Genomic DNA, 13,584 nt, shown 5'->3' on the forward strand with positions numbered 1-13,584 from the left:
TGTCATACATTTTAATAAAATAAACTATGCCAACGTGTTAAACTTATTATAATTAATGTCAAGATTTTTAGGGAATTTTCGCCAGGCACAGTCTAGTTAAATAACCTTAAAAGAAACAACTCGGAAAAACTAAAGAGTAAAATACAAAATAACATTATCCATTTTCTTCGCGTAAGAGCGGGCGCGGTCATTTGTAAATTTTATGGGTCTGGCTTCCGGTCTCATCTGCATCCAGCTATTTTCAGCTGTTCAAAACAGCTGTTTTTGCTGCGTAATATTGCAGATTGGTGTGTCTTACCATATTATTTTAATGTGTTATCTTAATCATGAGCACACTATTTGTAGTGCACAGTTTTACCGCTTACTGCACGTTGTCTTTTTCTTCGTTTGTTAAGTCCGACGTCATGTGTAACCTCTTCCGTGACTTCCTGGTCCAAACGCTCTATCAAATGACATGAGAAAACAACAAACGGTGCTAATTATACACTCACAATGTGATATAATAATACCAAAATAATTATAATCCTACCCTTTAACTCCATACCAAAATCCCAGATAGCCAGACAGTGAAAATAGAAATATAAATAAATAAATATAAAAATTATTGTTGTTGGACGCATTACATCACCACTGAACAAGCCCGTAGCAGCTACACTGTAAAAAACAATTTGTTGAGTCAACTTTAAATAATTTGTAACCTGGCTGCCTTAAAATTTTAAGTTCAGTCAACTAAGTGACAACTTAGATATTTGAGTTGAATCAACTTAAAATTTTAAGGCAGCCGGGTTACTTACCCATCTGTTAAGTTTAGCAAACACAAATATCTAAGTTGTTACTTATTACAATTTAACATTTCAAGTTGAATAAACTTATTTTAGTTGACTGAACTTAAAATTTTAAGGCAGCAGGGTAACACATTATTTTAAGCTGTCTCAACAAATTGTGCTTTTTATTTTTTACAGTGTAATAAACTGGAGGTTTCACCCATAGGCTTACTTCCACATTAAAGACAAAGGTGAAATAAAGCGAAAAACACAATTTCTAAAGACAAATTCTGTCATTAATTACTCACCGTCATATCGTTCCAAACCCGTAAGACCTTTGTTTATATCTGGAGCACAAATTAAGATATTTTTGATGAAATCCAAAAGCTTTCTGACCCTGCATAGACAGCAATGCAACTAACATGTTCAAGGCCCAGAAAGGTAGTAAGGACATTGGTAAAACAGTCCATCAGTCCCGGCGCCAAGATGCACGATCCGGGGGGCTTGTATGATTCTCAGGGGCGCTAACTCTATATGAATAAAATACCTTGTCAGATTTTAATCGAAAGGATTATTGTTACTGCTTTCCTTACACACCAGTGCATTTAACAAACTCACAAACATCAGTGTGTATTTAACAAATGTCTTTTTTGCTAGTAATGAATTTAAATGTCTTAAACATTATTTTTATGTGGTTGCAAACACTGAATCGTTGTGATATAGGCTAAAAGCACTGAACGCACCTTTCTCTGGCTCAGAGCCAGACAGGGCGCAAAAGCACGTTTGAATTTAGCAGTGAAAATAGTGCGGTTAAAATCTACACGTTTTGGGGGGTTGAAGTGGGTCAGATTGAATCTGAAGTGGCACAATCAGATCTCCAGACAAGGTTCGCGTGCTTAAAACCTGCTTTTTTTGCGTTTAAAATCGTATGTTTAAACTCTTTTTCCACGTTTAAATTCGTATTCCGGGGCTTAAAAAAGGAGTTAGTTCCAGGGTTGCCAGGTTTTCACAACAAAAAAAAGCTTAATTCAAACTCAAAGCTAGTTCAAAATTGCATTTCAAAGGGGTCCCCCAGTAAAAATTGTTATCCTGGGGGTAAAATAATTTTGTTTGGCAGGGTTCCCGTGGTAAAATTCACATTCTAGGGGCTAAATATCAGAACTAAGCCTCCCAAGCCCCACCTTTGACGCCGGGCCTGCAGTCCATGTGACTTCAGTGGTTCAACCATAATTTTACGAATCTACAAGAATACTTTTTGTGCGCAAAAAAAACCAAACAAAAATAACAACTTTATTCAACAATTCTTCACCTCTTAGTCACCATCTTCTGCCATTATCGAGAGTACCATGACGCATCCTCTGCATGTAAACAAGCGTGCATGCGTTGTTTACAAGCAGAATGATAGCACACACATGGTACTCTCCATAATGGTGGAGGACGTGACTTCCAAGAGAAGAATTGTTGAATAAAATCATTATTTTTCTTTTCTTTTCACACAAAAAGTATTCTCGTAACTAAGTAAAATTTCGGTTGAACCACTGATGTCACATGAACTATTTTAAGATGTCCTTACTTACATTTCTGGGCCTGGGAATATTTCAGTTGCACTGCTGCCTGTGCAGAGTCAGAAAGCTCTTGGATTTCATCCAAAATATCTTCATTTGTGTTCCGAAGATGAACGAAGCTCTTACAGGTTTCAAACGAGACGAGGGTGAGTAATTAATGTCAGACTTTTTTAATTTTTGGGTGAACTATCCCTTTAAGTTCATTTTGTGGTCTCTTTATGAATCCCTCTTGAGAATAAAATAGGCTACTAAGTCATTCCTCCCCACGTGAGGGCGCTGTTCTGCCTCATTGATTCCTAAACGATGACCGAGGACGCGACCATTCACAAAAGCAAGCGGTTCTCAAATGGATTTTTAGGTCACAATGGACCCATTTGACAGCTCTGATTCTCTGGAAGGGACATCTAAGGCTGCGGCGACAAATACAGAAGTACCGGTGCCGTGGTCGCGCTTCTCTGCCTGGCTCGAATGCGTGTGCGTCGTTACCTTCGACCTCGAGCTCGGACAAGCCATAGAGGTACGCAAATTATGTGCATGCATCCTTAACATCTGTTTGTTAATTTGTTTGTTACTCGAGTAACTCTTTACAAGTAACTTAGGCAATAATCTGACTGTGAAAAAAAATGCAGTGACAGTGCAATAGTGATACAATCTGATTGTAATATTAGCTCTGTAACCACAGCAACAGCAGCATCACTGTTGTGCATCTCTAACATTCTTTTTGATGTTATCAGCTCGTTTACCCACATGATGTCAAACTCACAGAGAAAGAGGTAAGATGAATTTGGTTTATTTATTTTGCAGTAGCAATATTATAAATGCATACAAAATGTGTTACTAATTTCCTTCTAAAATGCCTCTAAAAGTACTAAAACCCTTCGCTTCCTTCTGTCTTTTAGAAAACAAGCATCTGTTACTTATCGTTTCCTGACTCATACTCAGGTAGTGTGCTGGCACAGACTGATATCATCAGTGCTTTCATGATAAACAGCTGAAACATGAGCATTACAGCTCAATCACATGAGTGCATGTCTATTCCAGGATGCCTTGGGGATACTCAGTTCAGCTTCAGGCTGCGGCAGTCGGTGGGCCGCAGTAGCTCTTGGTTCGGACAGGAGGATGCGTACAACAAGGATGCACCTGTGACCCTGCAGGTTAGAAATAGACTTGCTCTGATTTGAGACATATCCCAGCATCACAACTGATTGACGTGTTTCGAACCAATAAATTCTATAACTAATGTTTGCATGTTTCAGAAGGAACACGCACATTTCCATGGGTATGTGTATTTTAGGCAAGTGAAAGATGCGTCTGTCAAAAGGGGATACTTTCAGAAGGTGTGTAACTGAACTGAAAGATACACATATGTGACCCTGGACCACAAAACCAGTCTTGGGGTATATTTGTAGCAGTAGCCAAAAATACATTGTATGGGTCTTTTATGCCAAAAATCATTAGGAAATTAAGTAAAGATCATGTTCCATGAAAATATTTTGTAAGTTTCCTACTGTAAATATATCAAAACTTCATTTTTGATTAGTAATATACATTGCAAAGAACTTAATTTGGAAACTTTAAAGGCGATATTCTCAATATTTTTTACACCCTCAGATTCCATGTACTGAAATAGTTGTATCTCGGCCAAATATTGTCCTATCCTGACAAACCATACATACATCGATGGAGAGCTTATTTATTAAGCTTTCAGATGATGTATAAAGCTCAATCTCGGAAAATTGAGACCTAGACTAGTTTTGTGGTCCAGGGTCACATATTTGTTCTGTTTTCTATTTAGACTTTACACTTTAATTGAATGTGTGCAGTCGAGGTCTTTGTGGTCAAATAACATACTGGAATAAACTACAACTTTATACTTCAATGTAATGGTTGGGAATGCTGTAAATAATTTCAGTTTTTCTATATCCATAGTCTTTAGTGGTCGTGTCCAAACTGCCATTTGTGAACCTTTTCCATTCACTGCTGAAGGTCATTGCTCCCGAGTACTTCGAAAAGCACGAACCTTGTCTGGAGACAGGTGAGGCCAGCTTGACTTGGGGAAAAAAAACTTGTGTTTCCACAAAAATACTGTGCAGCATAACCTTTTCCAAAATTGATAATAATAAAATAGTTTCTTGAGCAGCAAATTAGCATGTTAGAACGATTTCTGAAGGATCATGTGACACTGAAGACTGGAGTAATGATGCTGAAAATTCAGCTTTGCTATTGTAGGAATAGATGACATTTTAAAATGTATTAGAAAACAATTGTTTTAAGTTGTATTAATAACAATTTTACTGTATTTCTGATCCAATATATGCAGCCTTAATGAGCATGAGAGACTTTCGGAAAAAATGTACAATGTACATGTAGCAACTAGGTAATTCAAAGATTTAAATAAACATGAAAACCACTCAAAGAAACAGACATTTGCATGTCGGCATTCATATACTGCCTTTAAAATATCAAACAGAAAGCTGAAGTTATTTTGGTGTCTTAAATCACAAATCCTCAATCATTTTGGTAAATATCTTTCAGTCTGTAATGAGATTGACCAATGGCCAGCGCCAGTACCAGGACAGACACTTAACTTACCTGTGATGGGTGTGGTGATGCAGGTGAGAGTATTTTGGATGGAATATCGTTCTCAAAGATTTCTACATGTTAGCTGATGTTTTGATGTCTTAAAAGAGAAGTTCACTTCCAGAACAAAAATTTACAGATGATGTACTCACTCCCTTGTCATCCAAGATGTTCATGTCTTTCTTTCTTCAGTCGTAAAGAAATTATGTTTTTTGAGGAAAACATTTTAGGATTTCTCTACATATAGTGGACTCCTATGGTTCTACTGAGTTTGACTTCCAAAATGCAGTTTCAGTGCAGCTTCAAAGGGCTCTAAATGATCCCAGCTGTGGAAGAAGGGTCTTATCTAGCGAACCGGTTGGTTATTTTCTAAAATTACCTTCAGAATTGTCCTACCTTTTTTTTTTATAAAGAGTGTTTGATCTTCTTTGCATGTTCACTTTGTAAGCACTGGGTCAGTACTTCTGCAGCGATGTAGGATAATTTTGAAGTTGGAGGAGAAAATGAGATGGCAGTTTTTCAACATACCCTAACTGTATTGACCCGGAATGCAGAGATAGACAAAATGAGCATTTGAGGATAAAAAGTATATAAATTGCATGTATGTTATTTTTTTATTATTATTATTATTTTTTTTTTTTTAGAAAATAAGCGATCATTTTGCTAGATAACACCCTTGTTGGACCCTTCGCTAGATAAGATCCTGGCTGGGATCATTAAGAGCTCTTTGAAGCTGCATTTAAACAGCATTTTGGAAGTTCAAACTCGGGGGCACCATAGAAGTCCACTATATGGAGATAATTCCTGAAATGTTTTCCTCAAAAAACTAAATTAAAGGAAGTAAATTATCTGTGAATTTTTGTTCTGGAAGTGAACTTCTCTTTAACAATTTAATGTCTGTTATCAAATGCTAATTTTGGCTTTGCAGGTCAGAATTCCCTCAAAAGTCGAAACACCAGGAGGAAGCCCTATAAAACAACCAGAAACAGAGGTGCCTACCATATTTTATTATGGTATTATGTCATAAGTTCCTATGATGATCATACACGCATGCTTTTATTTTAACACATGCTTGATATATGGTTTTATTTTCACAGAATCTGCTCCCTGCCCCCACGGTCCTTCCATCAGTTCATGAGCTGGATCTTTTTAAGTGAGTATTACACTGATTTTACATGTTATCTAGAATTACTTAACCATCTGTTGATTTTACAGCCGTCCCTAATAGCAGTCCTAATTGACCTTCATGTAATCAGATGTTTCCAGTCAGCCCTGATTCATGTGCAGATGCTCTGGGAGCTCATGTTGCTAGGAGAGCCTGTGGTTGTTATGGCACCCTCTCCAACCGTCTCCTCGGAGACAGTGCTGGCCCTGGTCAGGTATGGATACTGCGCTTTTAAAGCTCTCCTTCTAGAAGCACATAAACTTCAGTTATTATTAGGAACTTATAATAGTGATAATGACAGATAGGGTTTCTATTAGAGTTTATGCTTATGTATATTCATTATCCATTACTGTACATCTTCAAACCACACCGTTTCAGAATTGTTTGAATATTTATTTATTATTATGGTTTTTGTGAAATTGCATTTTCTTAATGTTAAAGGGGTAGTTCACCTAAAAAATGAAAATTACCCGATCATTTACTCACCCTAAAGCCATCATAGGTGTATATGACTTTCGTCTTTCAGACAAATGCAATGTTATTTAAAAAAAAAAGTCCTGGCTCTTCCAAGCTTTATAATGGCAGTGGGTAGTGGTTCAGTACTCCACTTGGCTCCAGAGTGTTAATAAAGGCCTTGTGAAGTAAATCGATTCATTTGTGTAAGAAAAATATCCATATTTACAAGAATAAATCATAATCTTTAGCTTCGTACACGTTTACGACAGAGTGGCGTTCCAGCGGATGACGTAGACGTAGTCGTAATCTCTGGTGAGAATATGCTCTTGTGAGAATCAAGTTTTGTTTACAGCAAAGGAAAAGCATCAAAATCCTTCATCATTTTTCTTTACAGATCCTTGTTTTGTACTTCTAATTAATCACAATTTTTTTTTTGCCCTGTCCTCTGCACTTCCATGTTCATCTCTTCTGCGTTAGTCTCTGCGTTGCCTACGTCATTCGCTGGAACACCACACTCTCGTGAATGCGTGTACAACAGTTAGCGGAAGCTAGAGATTACAGTTTATAAAGTGTTAAATATTGATATTTTTCTTACACAAATGCATCGTTTCAATTCAGAAGGCCTTTATTAACCCCCTGGAGCCATGTGGAGCACTTTCATGATGGATGGATGCACTTTATTGGACTTTAAAATATCAACAGCCATTCACTGCCATTATAAAGCTTGGAAAAGCCAGGACATTTTTTAATATAGCTCTGACTGTATTCGCCTGAAAGAAAAAGTCATATACACCTAGGATGGCTTGAGGGAGAGTAAATCATAGGGTAATTTTAATTTTTGAGTGAACTATCTTAGTAAAAAACAAAATATTTTTAACCAGTTCTTAACAATTTTTAGGGTGTAGTGTATTTTATATATGTTTTATGTTCGCTATTTAGCACTATCGCCCCACTGCGCTACTGTGGTGATTACAGACCGTACTTCACCATTCATGACAGTGAATTCAAGGAGTACACGACCAGGACTCAAGCTCCGTAAGCAAAAACTCACACACCACCTATCTAAGTCTCTTTTTAAAGGGATTATTTCTGTACAAATTCTGTGATTGCTTGCTCATCATCATGTCTTTCCAAACTCATGATTTTCTTTCACAAAGATGATTTTTTTTGAAGAATGATCTAATTCTTTTCTGTACAATGGAAGTGAATTGGGACTGGAATTGTCAAGCTGCAAAATGACAAGAAGGCATTATTCTTTTCCTTCAGCAAAGCTATCGTGGCTTTGAAAGACTTTGAATATAGCACACAAATGTATGGAGGGACCATTTTTATGAGACTTTTATGGTTCTTTTAGTCTTTTAGTCAAAGTTGTCAAATTAATTGGATGGAACCTTGACTAAATGTTACTTTCTTGCCCATGTGCAACGTATGTGGGGCAGGATATGACTGTCTATTTCAGTCTATGAAGTCTATTTTCTGCTTTCAGGCCTAATGTGATACTTGGTGTCACAAACCCTTTCTTCATAAAGACCTTTCAGTGCTGGCCACACATTATTCGCCTTGGAGACCTGAAGATGTCTGGTAAATTGTGCTCCATTTTAGCAGCAAGACTCGTCTGACAGCCTTTTGATAACATGATTTTGGCATATTGCACATGAGAGAGGTATGAATGTAGTTTCTTTGCAGGTGATTTACCAAAGCAAGTAAAGGTCAAGAAACTAGCAAAGTTAAAAACACTGGATACCAAAACAGGTACGCAAGTAATCTTTGTCGTAATCTTATGTGCTGAATAAAATGCGAACATATATGTATATATTTTTTTTGTTTTCTCATATACCATAAAGGAATATACACAGCATACAAGACCTTCCTACACAAAGACAAAGCCCTCATCAAGCGGCTCTTAAAGGTAGGCTACAAATGTTCACTTCCAGAACAAGAATTTACAGATAATGTACTCACCCCCTCGTCATCCAAGATGTTCATGTCTTTCTTTCTTCAGTCATGAAGAAATTGTTTTTTAAAGAAAATGTTTTAGGAATGTTCTCCATATAGTGGACTTTTATGGTGCCCACAAGTTTAAACTTCCAAAATGCAGTTTAAAGGAACACTCTAGACCATGAGATTGGCTGAATGGATTCAAAAATGGTAAAACTCAACTGTTTTAACTCTAGGGGAGTTGGAAAATGAGCCTATTTTCAAAAACAGTGGAGTGTTCCTTTAAATGCATATTCAAAGGGCTCTTAACAATCCCAGCCGAGAAAGAAGGGTCTTATCAGGTGAAATGATCAGTTAATTTCTAAAAAAAAATTACAATTTATATACTTTTTAACCTCAAACGCTCGTCTTTTTTAGCTGTACGTGAACTCTGTGTATTCTGGTTCATGAAAGTTAGGGTATGTCGAAAAACTCCATTTCATTTTCTCCTCCAACTACATCGCTGTTTTACCTTTTTTGTAAAGAATGTTGGAGGAGAAAATGAGATGGGAGTTTTTCGACCTACCCTAACTGTATTGACCCGGAATGCACAGAGTTCACGCAGAGCTAGATAAGACAAGCATTTGAGGTTAAAAAGTATATAAATTGTATGTTGTTGTTTTTTTTGTTTTTTTTTTTAGAAAATAACTGATCGTTTCGCTAGATCCTAGCTGGGATCATTTAGAGCCCTTTGAAGCCACATTTAAACTGCATTTTGGAAGTTCAAACTCACGGGCACCATATCAGTCCACTATATGGAGAAAAGTCCTGAAATGTTTGCCTCAAAAAACACAGTTTCTTCACGACTGAAGAAAGAAAGACATGGACATCTTGGATGACAAGGGGGTGAGTAATTATCTGTACATTTTTGTTCTGGAAGTGAACTTCTCCTTTAAGATTTAAAATTATGTGTAACTCATTGCTTTGGTTTTTCATTGTTACATTTAGGGTATCCAGAAGAAAAGGCCATCAGAGGTGCAGAGTGCCATTTTGAAGCGGCATCTGTTGGAGCAAACGCAGAGTTTCATTCTTCCTCTGGTAAAAACAAGTTTAAAAACTTGTTTCGCACCTTTGTTCATAGCTTAATGACAGCATTACCGTTTCGTTTCATTTCATTCACTAAGAAGTGTTGAGCATCACACCCATTCTTTTCTTTAGGAACGTTTTTTGGAAAGTCTCATGCCACCGCAGAGATCTATGTCTCCATGGAAGGTTGGTTCAATTTGATGTAGATCAGATTAAGGAGATGTCCTTTCCATTGATTATGTTGGACATCAAACATAAAATCTCAGGATTCAAGTGGCGATAAAACGGTATATATGTATGTCTCAGACGCCTCCTCAGATCAGGTCCTTCAGTCAGGATGAGTTCATGAAGACCCTGGAGCAAACAGGGCCCCAACAAACACTGAAAGGAGATTGGACAGGCCTGTACAGGTAACATGCCATGGTTGCATTTCCTAAAAGCCAGACAAGCCCATTGACATCAATAATTTGTACAATCTACCTAAGATTATGCTTCCATTGAGAAACGCAGCCCTTCAGGACATTCAAGAACTAAAGACTGAAACTTCCTGTTAATTGTGCTTATAATATCATAAATGTTTCTATGTGGCTTTCAGGCGTTTCTTCCGTTCACCAAACTTTGATGGATGGTATCGGCTCAGGCACAGAGAGATGACTCAGAAAGTGGAATGTCTTCATTTAGAGGCCATCTGTGCGGCTGTGAGTATGATATTAGATTTGGATACCACTATACTTCTCTTTATTATTATCAGTATCTCGTGTGCAAATAAAAGAATGTTTAAAGGATTCGTTTACCCAAAGACGATACACCCTCAAGTCGTTCCAAACCCGTAGGACGACTTCTGTTTAACACAAAAAGAAAAATTCTGAGAATTTGAACTGGTTGCTCTTTTCCATGCTTTGATGCTTTCCATGCAAGAATAGTAAAATCGGAAAATCAAATACTGATATGATGACCACAGCTCCTGAAAGAGCTTACAGGTGGCAATGGATATAAGCGTAGGCTTAAACCAAATGTGTACCATTTATGTTCCCCCAAAAAAGTCTAAATTCCCCGGATATTAAGTGAAATCCGCGCTGAGAAACTCTTTCAGTGGCTGCAGCGTCATGACATGTTTACATCCTGCCAGGATGGCATCTAGCGTTTCTTGTCTCTGCTGTTTGTAAGCTCTTTCAGTAGTTGTGGTCTACTAACAGCCTCAAAGGCATCAGGGCTGAAGTGGAGAGAACAAAGACGCAGGTCTTTAGGAAATTTTATTCATCCACAGGCATCTTCTCATTCTTTTCTCCACTTCTTATCGCCAGGAAAGCAGTGAAGATTTACATTGCTTTCTTGTTGCCCTTCAACTGAAAATTACCACCAAAAGACACACAATGTGGCATCAGATCAGTATTTTATTTTTATTGCGGTAAAAATAGCAACAGGTAGCGCCAGTAGCTCACCAAGTGCAACCATTCGATGTAATCAAAACAATGGCACCCCCAGTAGTCCAAAATATGTATAAAACGATGTGGATTTTTAAAATAGCATTAATCTTTCATGGCTTTTCTACTACATATTTGAATAAGAGACATCATTTATGTTATATTAAGCCATACAAGTCTGAATACCTGGGGTTAAATACCAGTCTGGTTAAATTCTGTGATGAGATTATTGAAGAATTTAATTAACTAATCATTCAATCAGGTTTTCTGAAGCTGAATCAACCGATTATTAAAAAGAACTCAAAAGGAACGATTAACGACTTGAATCTCAGTTTTTTTAGTTGCATGGAAAAGCGCGACCAGTGCAATTCTTCAAAATCCTTCTTTTGTGTTCCACAGAAGAAAGAAAACCCTACGAGTTCAGAACAACATGAGGGTGAGTTAATAATAAATTTCATTTTAATTTACTCTTTTAATGGCTTATTTGATTTAATTTGTTTCGTTTTCATTGATTCAGGATCTGCTGACATGGACCAAAGACAAATCAGAGGTGGAGATTGTTGACCTCATCTTAAAGCTTAGAGAGAAACTGGTGAGTGAAACCCTTTAATTAGCCTTTTATTGAATTATTTGTGTTTGTCTTAAGATTCTATCTCTTCTTCTGTATGTCCTACCTAGACGAGAGCTCGAAAACACCAGCTTCCAGTGAAAGAAGAACTCCTGGAGAGATTGGAGCAGTCCATCCTGACCATCATAAGCTCCTTGCCAGAGGATCTACAGACATTATTACACAGACAATGACAATCAGACCCACGTGAACAACACTGACCAGCAGATCTACTGATACATACACAGACTGTTTGTCTAAAATATACCAGCTATAGATGAACCCATAACACCTGCACAGGTATCAACCCACACTTCTTCTGGTAAACCCATACACTACCTGAGAGGCCTTTCATTTTGGATGTACAGTACAGGAGAGAAACAACAGATACTGCTGCTATACGAGGTCCTAGATGTCACATGAAGAACACAGAAAACATTGATACTAAAACATTAAGTCCTCAGCTTAACGCTAGATTTTAGACGGCTGCTAAATTACATTTTAACATGCACCAAGTATATAAAGCCTGCAGTCAGTTTGCACTGCATGAACATGACATTTATTTTATAAATCAACATTGTCAAATAGATAAAAGGATGAACATACTGACTTTTAATTAGCATATGCAGTGAAGTTCATAAATATGGATGACATGTTTAGTTAAGATGCTTTTATGATTATTTATTAAATATCAATGCTTTTATTTAAGTGATGTTGTTAGGTATTATTTAGAGACATTAAGAAGCACATAGTAAATGCGACTCTAAAAATGCACTGCAGCGCTTTTAGCTATTATTTATTATTTTGTTATTTATTTTACATTTCATGACTTTTAACCTTTGCACAGGAGCACGTCTACTGTGTCGTTTGGCCTGTTTTTATTATTTTATATTAGAAGCTGCTTGTCTAGGCAATTCATAGACAATTTAACTTTGATCTCATTCAAAGCTGCATTAACAAACTCTGGATTAAAATTGATCTAGGCAGATTTTAATCATTATTAACAGTATAACATGATTTATGAATGATTGAGCAGTGGCAGTGAACTTGGTCACATGAGAGAATTAGATGTTTTAGAGTTTTGTGATTGGAGATCGTCAAGTTCAGTGTCATTAATACAATCAGTTTGTATATTGTGTTTGCAAGTCATGAATGTTGCTTTTTTGATACAACCTGAACCTTATTTGAAAAGGAAATGTTGGTTGTTCTTTTAATTTGTGCCACTATATTTACAGGATTTCAACCTCATACTGCACTTTTATGTTGACTTCTTTAAATTGTCGTTTGTGTAGGTGTTTTTTGTGTTCTGTGATTATTGTATTCATTTTTTTCTTTTCATTCATTGAAAAGGTTGTACATTTTGTGTTAAAGTTTGACACTTCTGCAGTATTTTGAAATGTTTATTTGAAAGAGCCATATTATGTTTTTATGGTTGGGACTGTATTATTAAAGTATGTTTTAACAGACCAGCAGTAAGCCTTTGGATATCAACACAGTCAATTATATTTTAGCCATATGCTTATACAAATGTATGTCTTTTAACGGCGTTTTCAGTCCTAGACCTTGAGAAACCCCTTCAAGACTTGAATTTTGGGAAGACTGATTCCACGCACCTGATTGGGCAGCTGGGAAACTCCAAAACCCATGAAAAATACTGGCTGAATTTGAATAGCATAATTATTATTTCTTTAATATTTTTAAATGGCAGAAATATTAGGAGTAGTATCTTATTTCAAATTCAGCCAGTCTTAAATGATGCAGGGAGCACGTGTTTTTAATAACAAGTCCTCACATTGCAGATTCTTCAATATACTGCAGTTTTTATAATAATAAGTTGAAGCCATTTAGTAGTAAAGAGAAAACAATTTTCAATTTTTTTTTTAACTACCATATGATTATTCCAACTTGTTTTAATGATATTACAAGCTGAGGAAACATTAAAATAAACTTTAGCTTGAAAATGATTGTGTTGTTTGACTGATAATGTAACAATGAAAATGTTTTTTATTGTGGAAAAATT

The 13,584-nt window shown here is 36.6% G+C and overlaps 1 protein-coding gene across 2 annotated transcripts; it reads left to right on the top strand.

Moving 5' to 3' along the window:
- The first annotated feature begins 2,609 nt into the window (after window positions 1-2,609).
- On the top strand, window positions 2,610-13,030 carry dennd6b (DENN/MADD domain containing 6B). Of its 2 annotated transcripts, XM_051108583.1 has the most exons (21): window positions 2,610-2,846; window positions 3,064-3,102; window positions 3,229-3,271; window positions 3,371-3,483; window positions 3,586-3,666; window positions 4,259-4,364; window positions 4,865-4,944; window positions 5,838-5,900; window positions 6,007-6,062; window positions 6,166-6,288; window positions 7,470-7,565; window positions 8,017-8,111; window positions 8,217-8,282; window positions 8,375-8,439; window positions 9,456-9,545; window positions 9,666-9,719; window positions 9,840-9,943; window positions 10,129-10,231; window positions 11,357-11,393; window positions 11,475-11,549; window positions 11,636-11,829. In XM_051108583.1, exons 1-20 carry the CDS (start codon window positions 2,694-2,696, stop codon window positions 11,519-11,521), a joined length of 1,614 nt encoding a protein of 537 aa, XP_050964540.1. In that variant the 5' UTR covers window positions 2,610-2,693; the 3' UTR covers window positions 11,522-11,549; window positions 11,636-11,829. The 2 variants fall into 2 exon arrangements, with proteins under 2 accessions (XP_050964540.1, XP_050964539.1); XM_051108582.1 differs by lacking the exon at window positions 11,357-11,393 and having other exon boundaries at window positions 11,636-13,030.
- Window positions 13,031-13,584: the final 554 nt, after the last annotated feature.

Source organism: Labeo rohita, chromosome 4, assembly GCF_022985175.1.
Source record: "Labeo rohita strain BAU-BD-2019 chromosome 4, IGBB_LRoh.1.0, whole genome shotgun sequence".
NCBI classification, from domain to species: domain Eukaryota; kingdom Metazoa; phylum Chordata; class Actinopteri; order Cypriniformes; family Cyprinidae; genus Labeo; species Labeo rohita.

What these genes read in the sequence shown, in the direction of transcription:
- dennd6b (XM_051108582.1), top strand. Translation starts at nt 2,694, where the DNA reads ATGGACCCATTTGACAGCTCTGATTCTCTGGAAGGGACATCTAAGGCT. An exon ending in AGCTCGGACAAGCCATAGAG is followed by an intron (nt 2,847 to 3,063) that starts GTACGCAAATTA and finishes TGATGTTATCAG; the next exon opens with CTCGTTTACCCACATGATGT. An exon ending in AGAGTTTCATTCTTCCTCTG is followed by an intron (nt 9,546 to 9,665) that starts GTAAAAACAAGT and finishes TCTTTTCTTTAG; the next exon opens with GAACGTTTTTTGGAAAGTCT.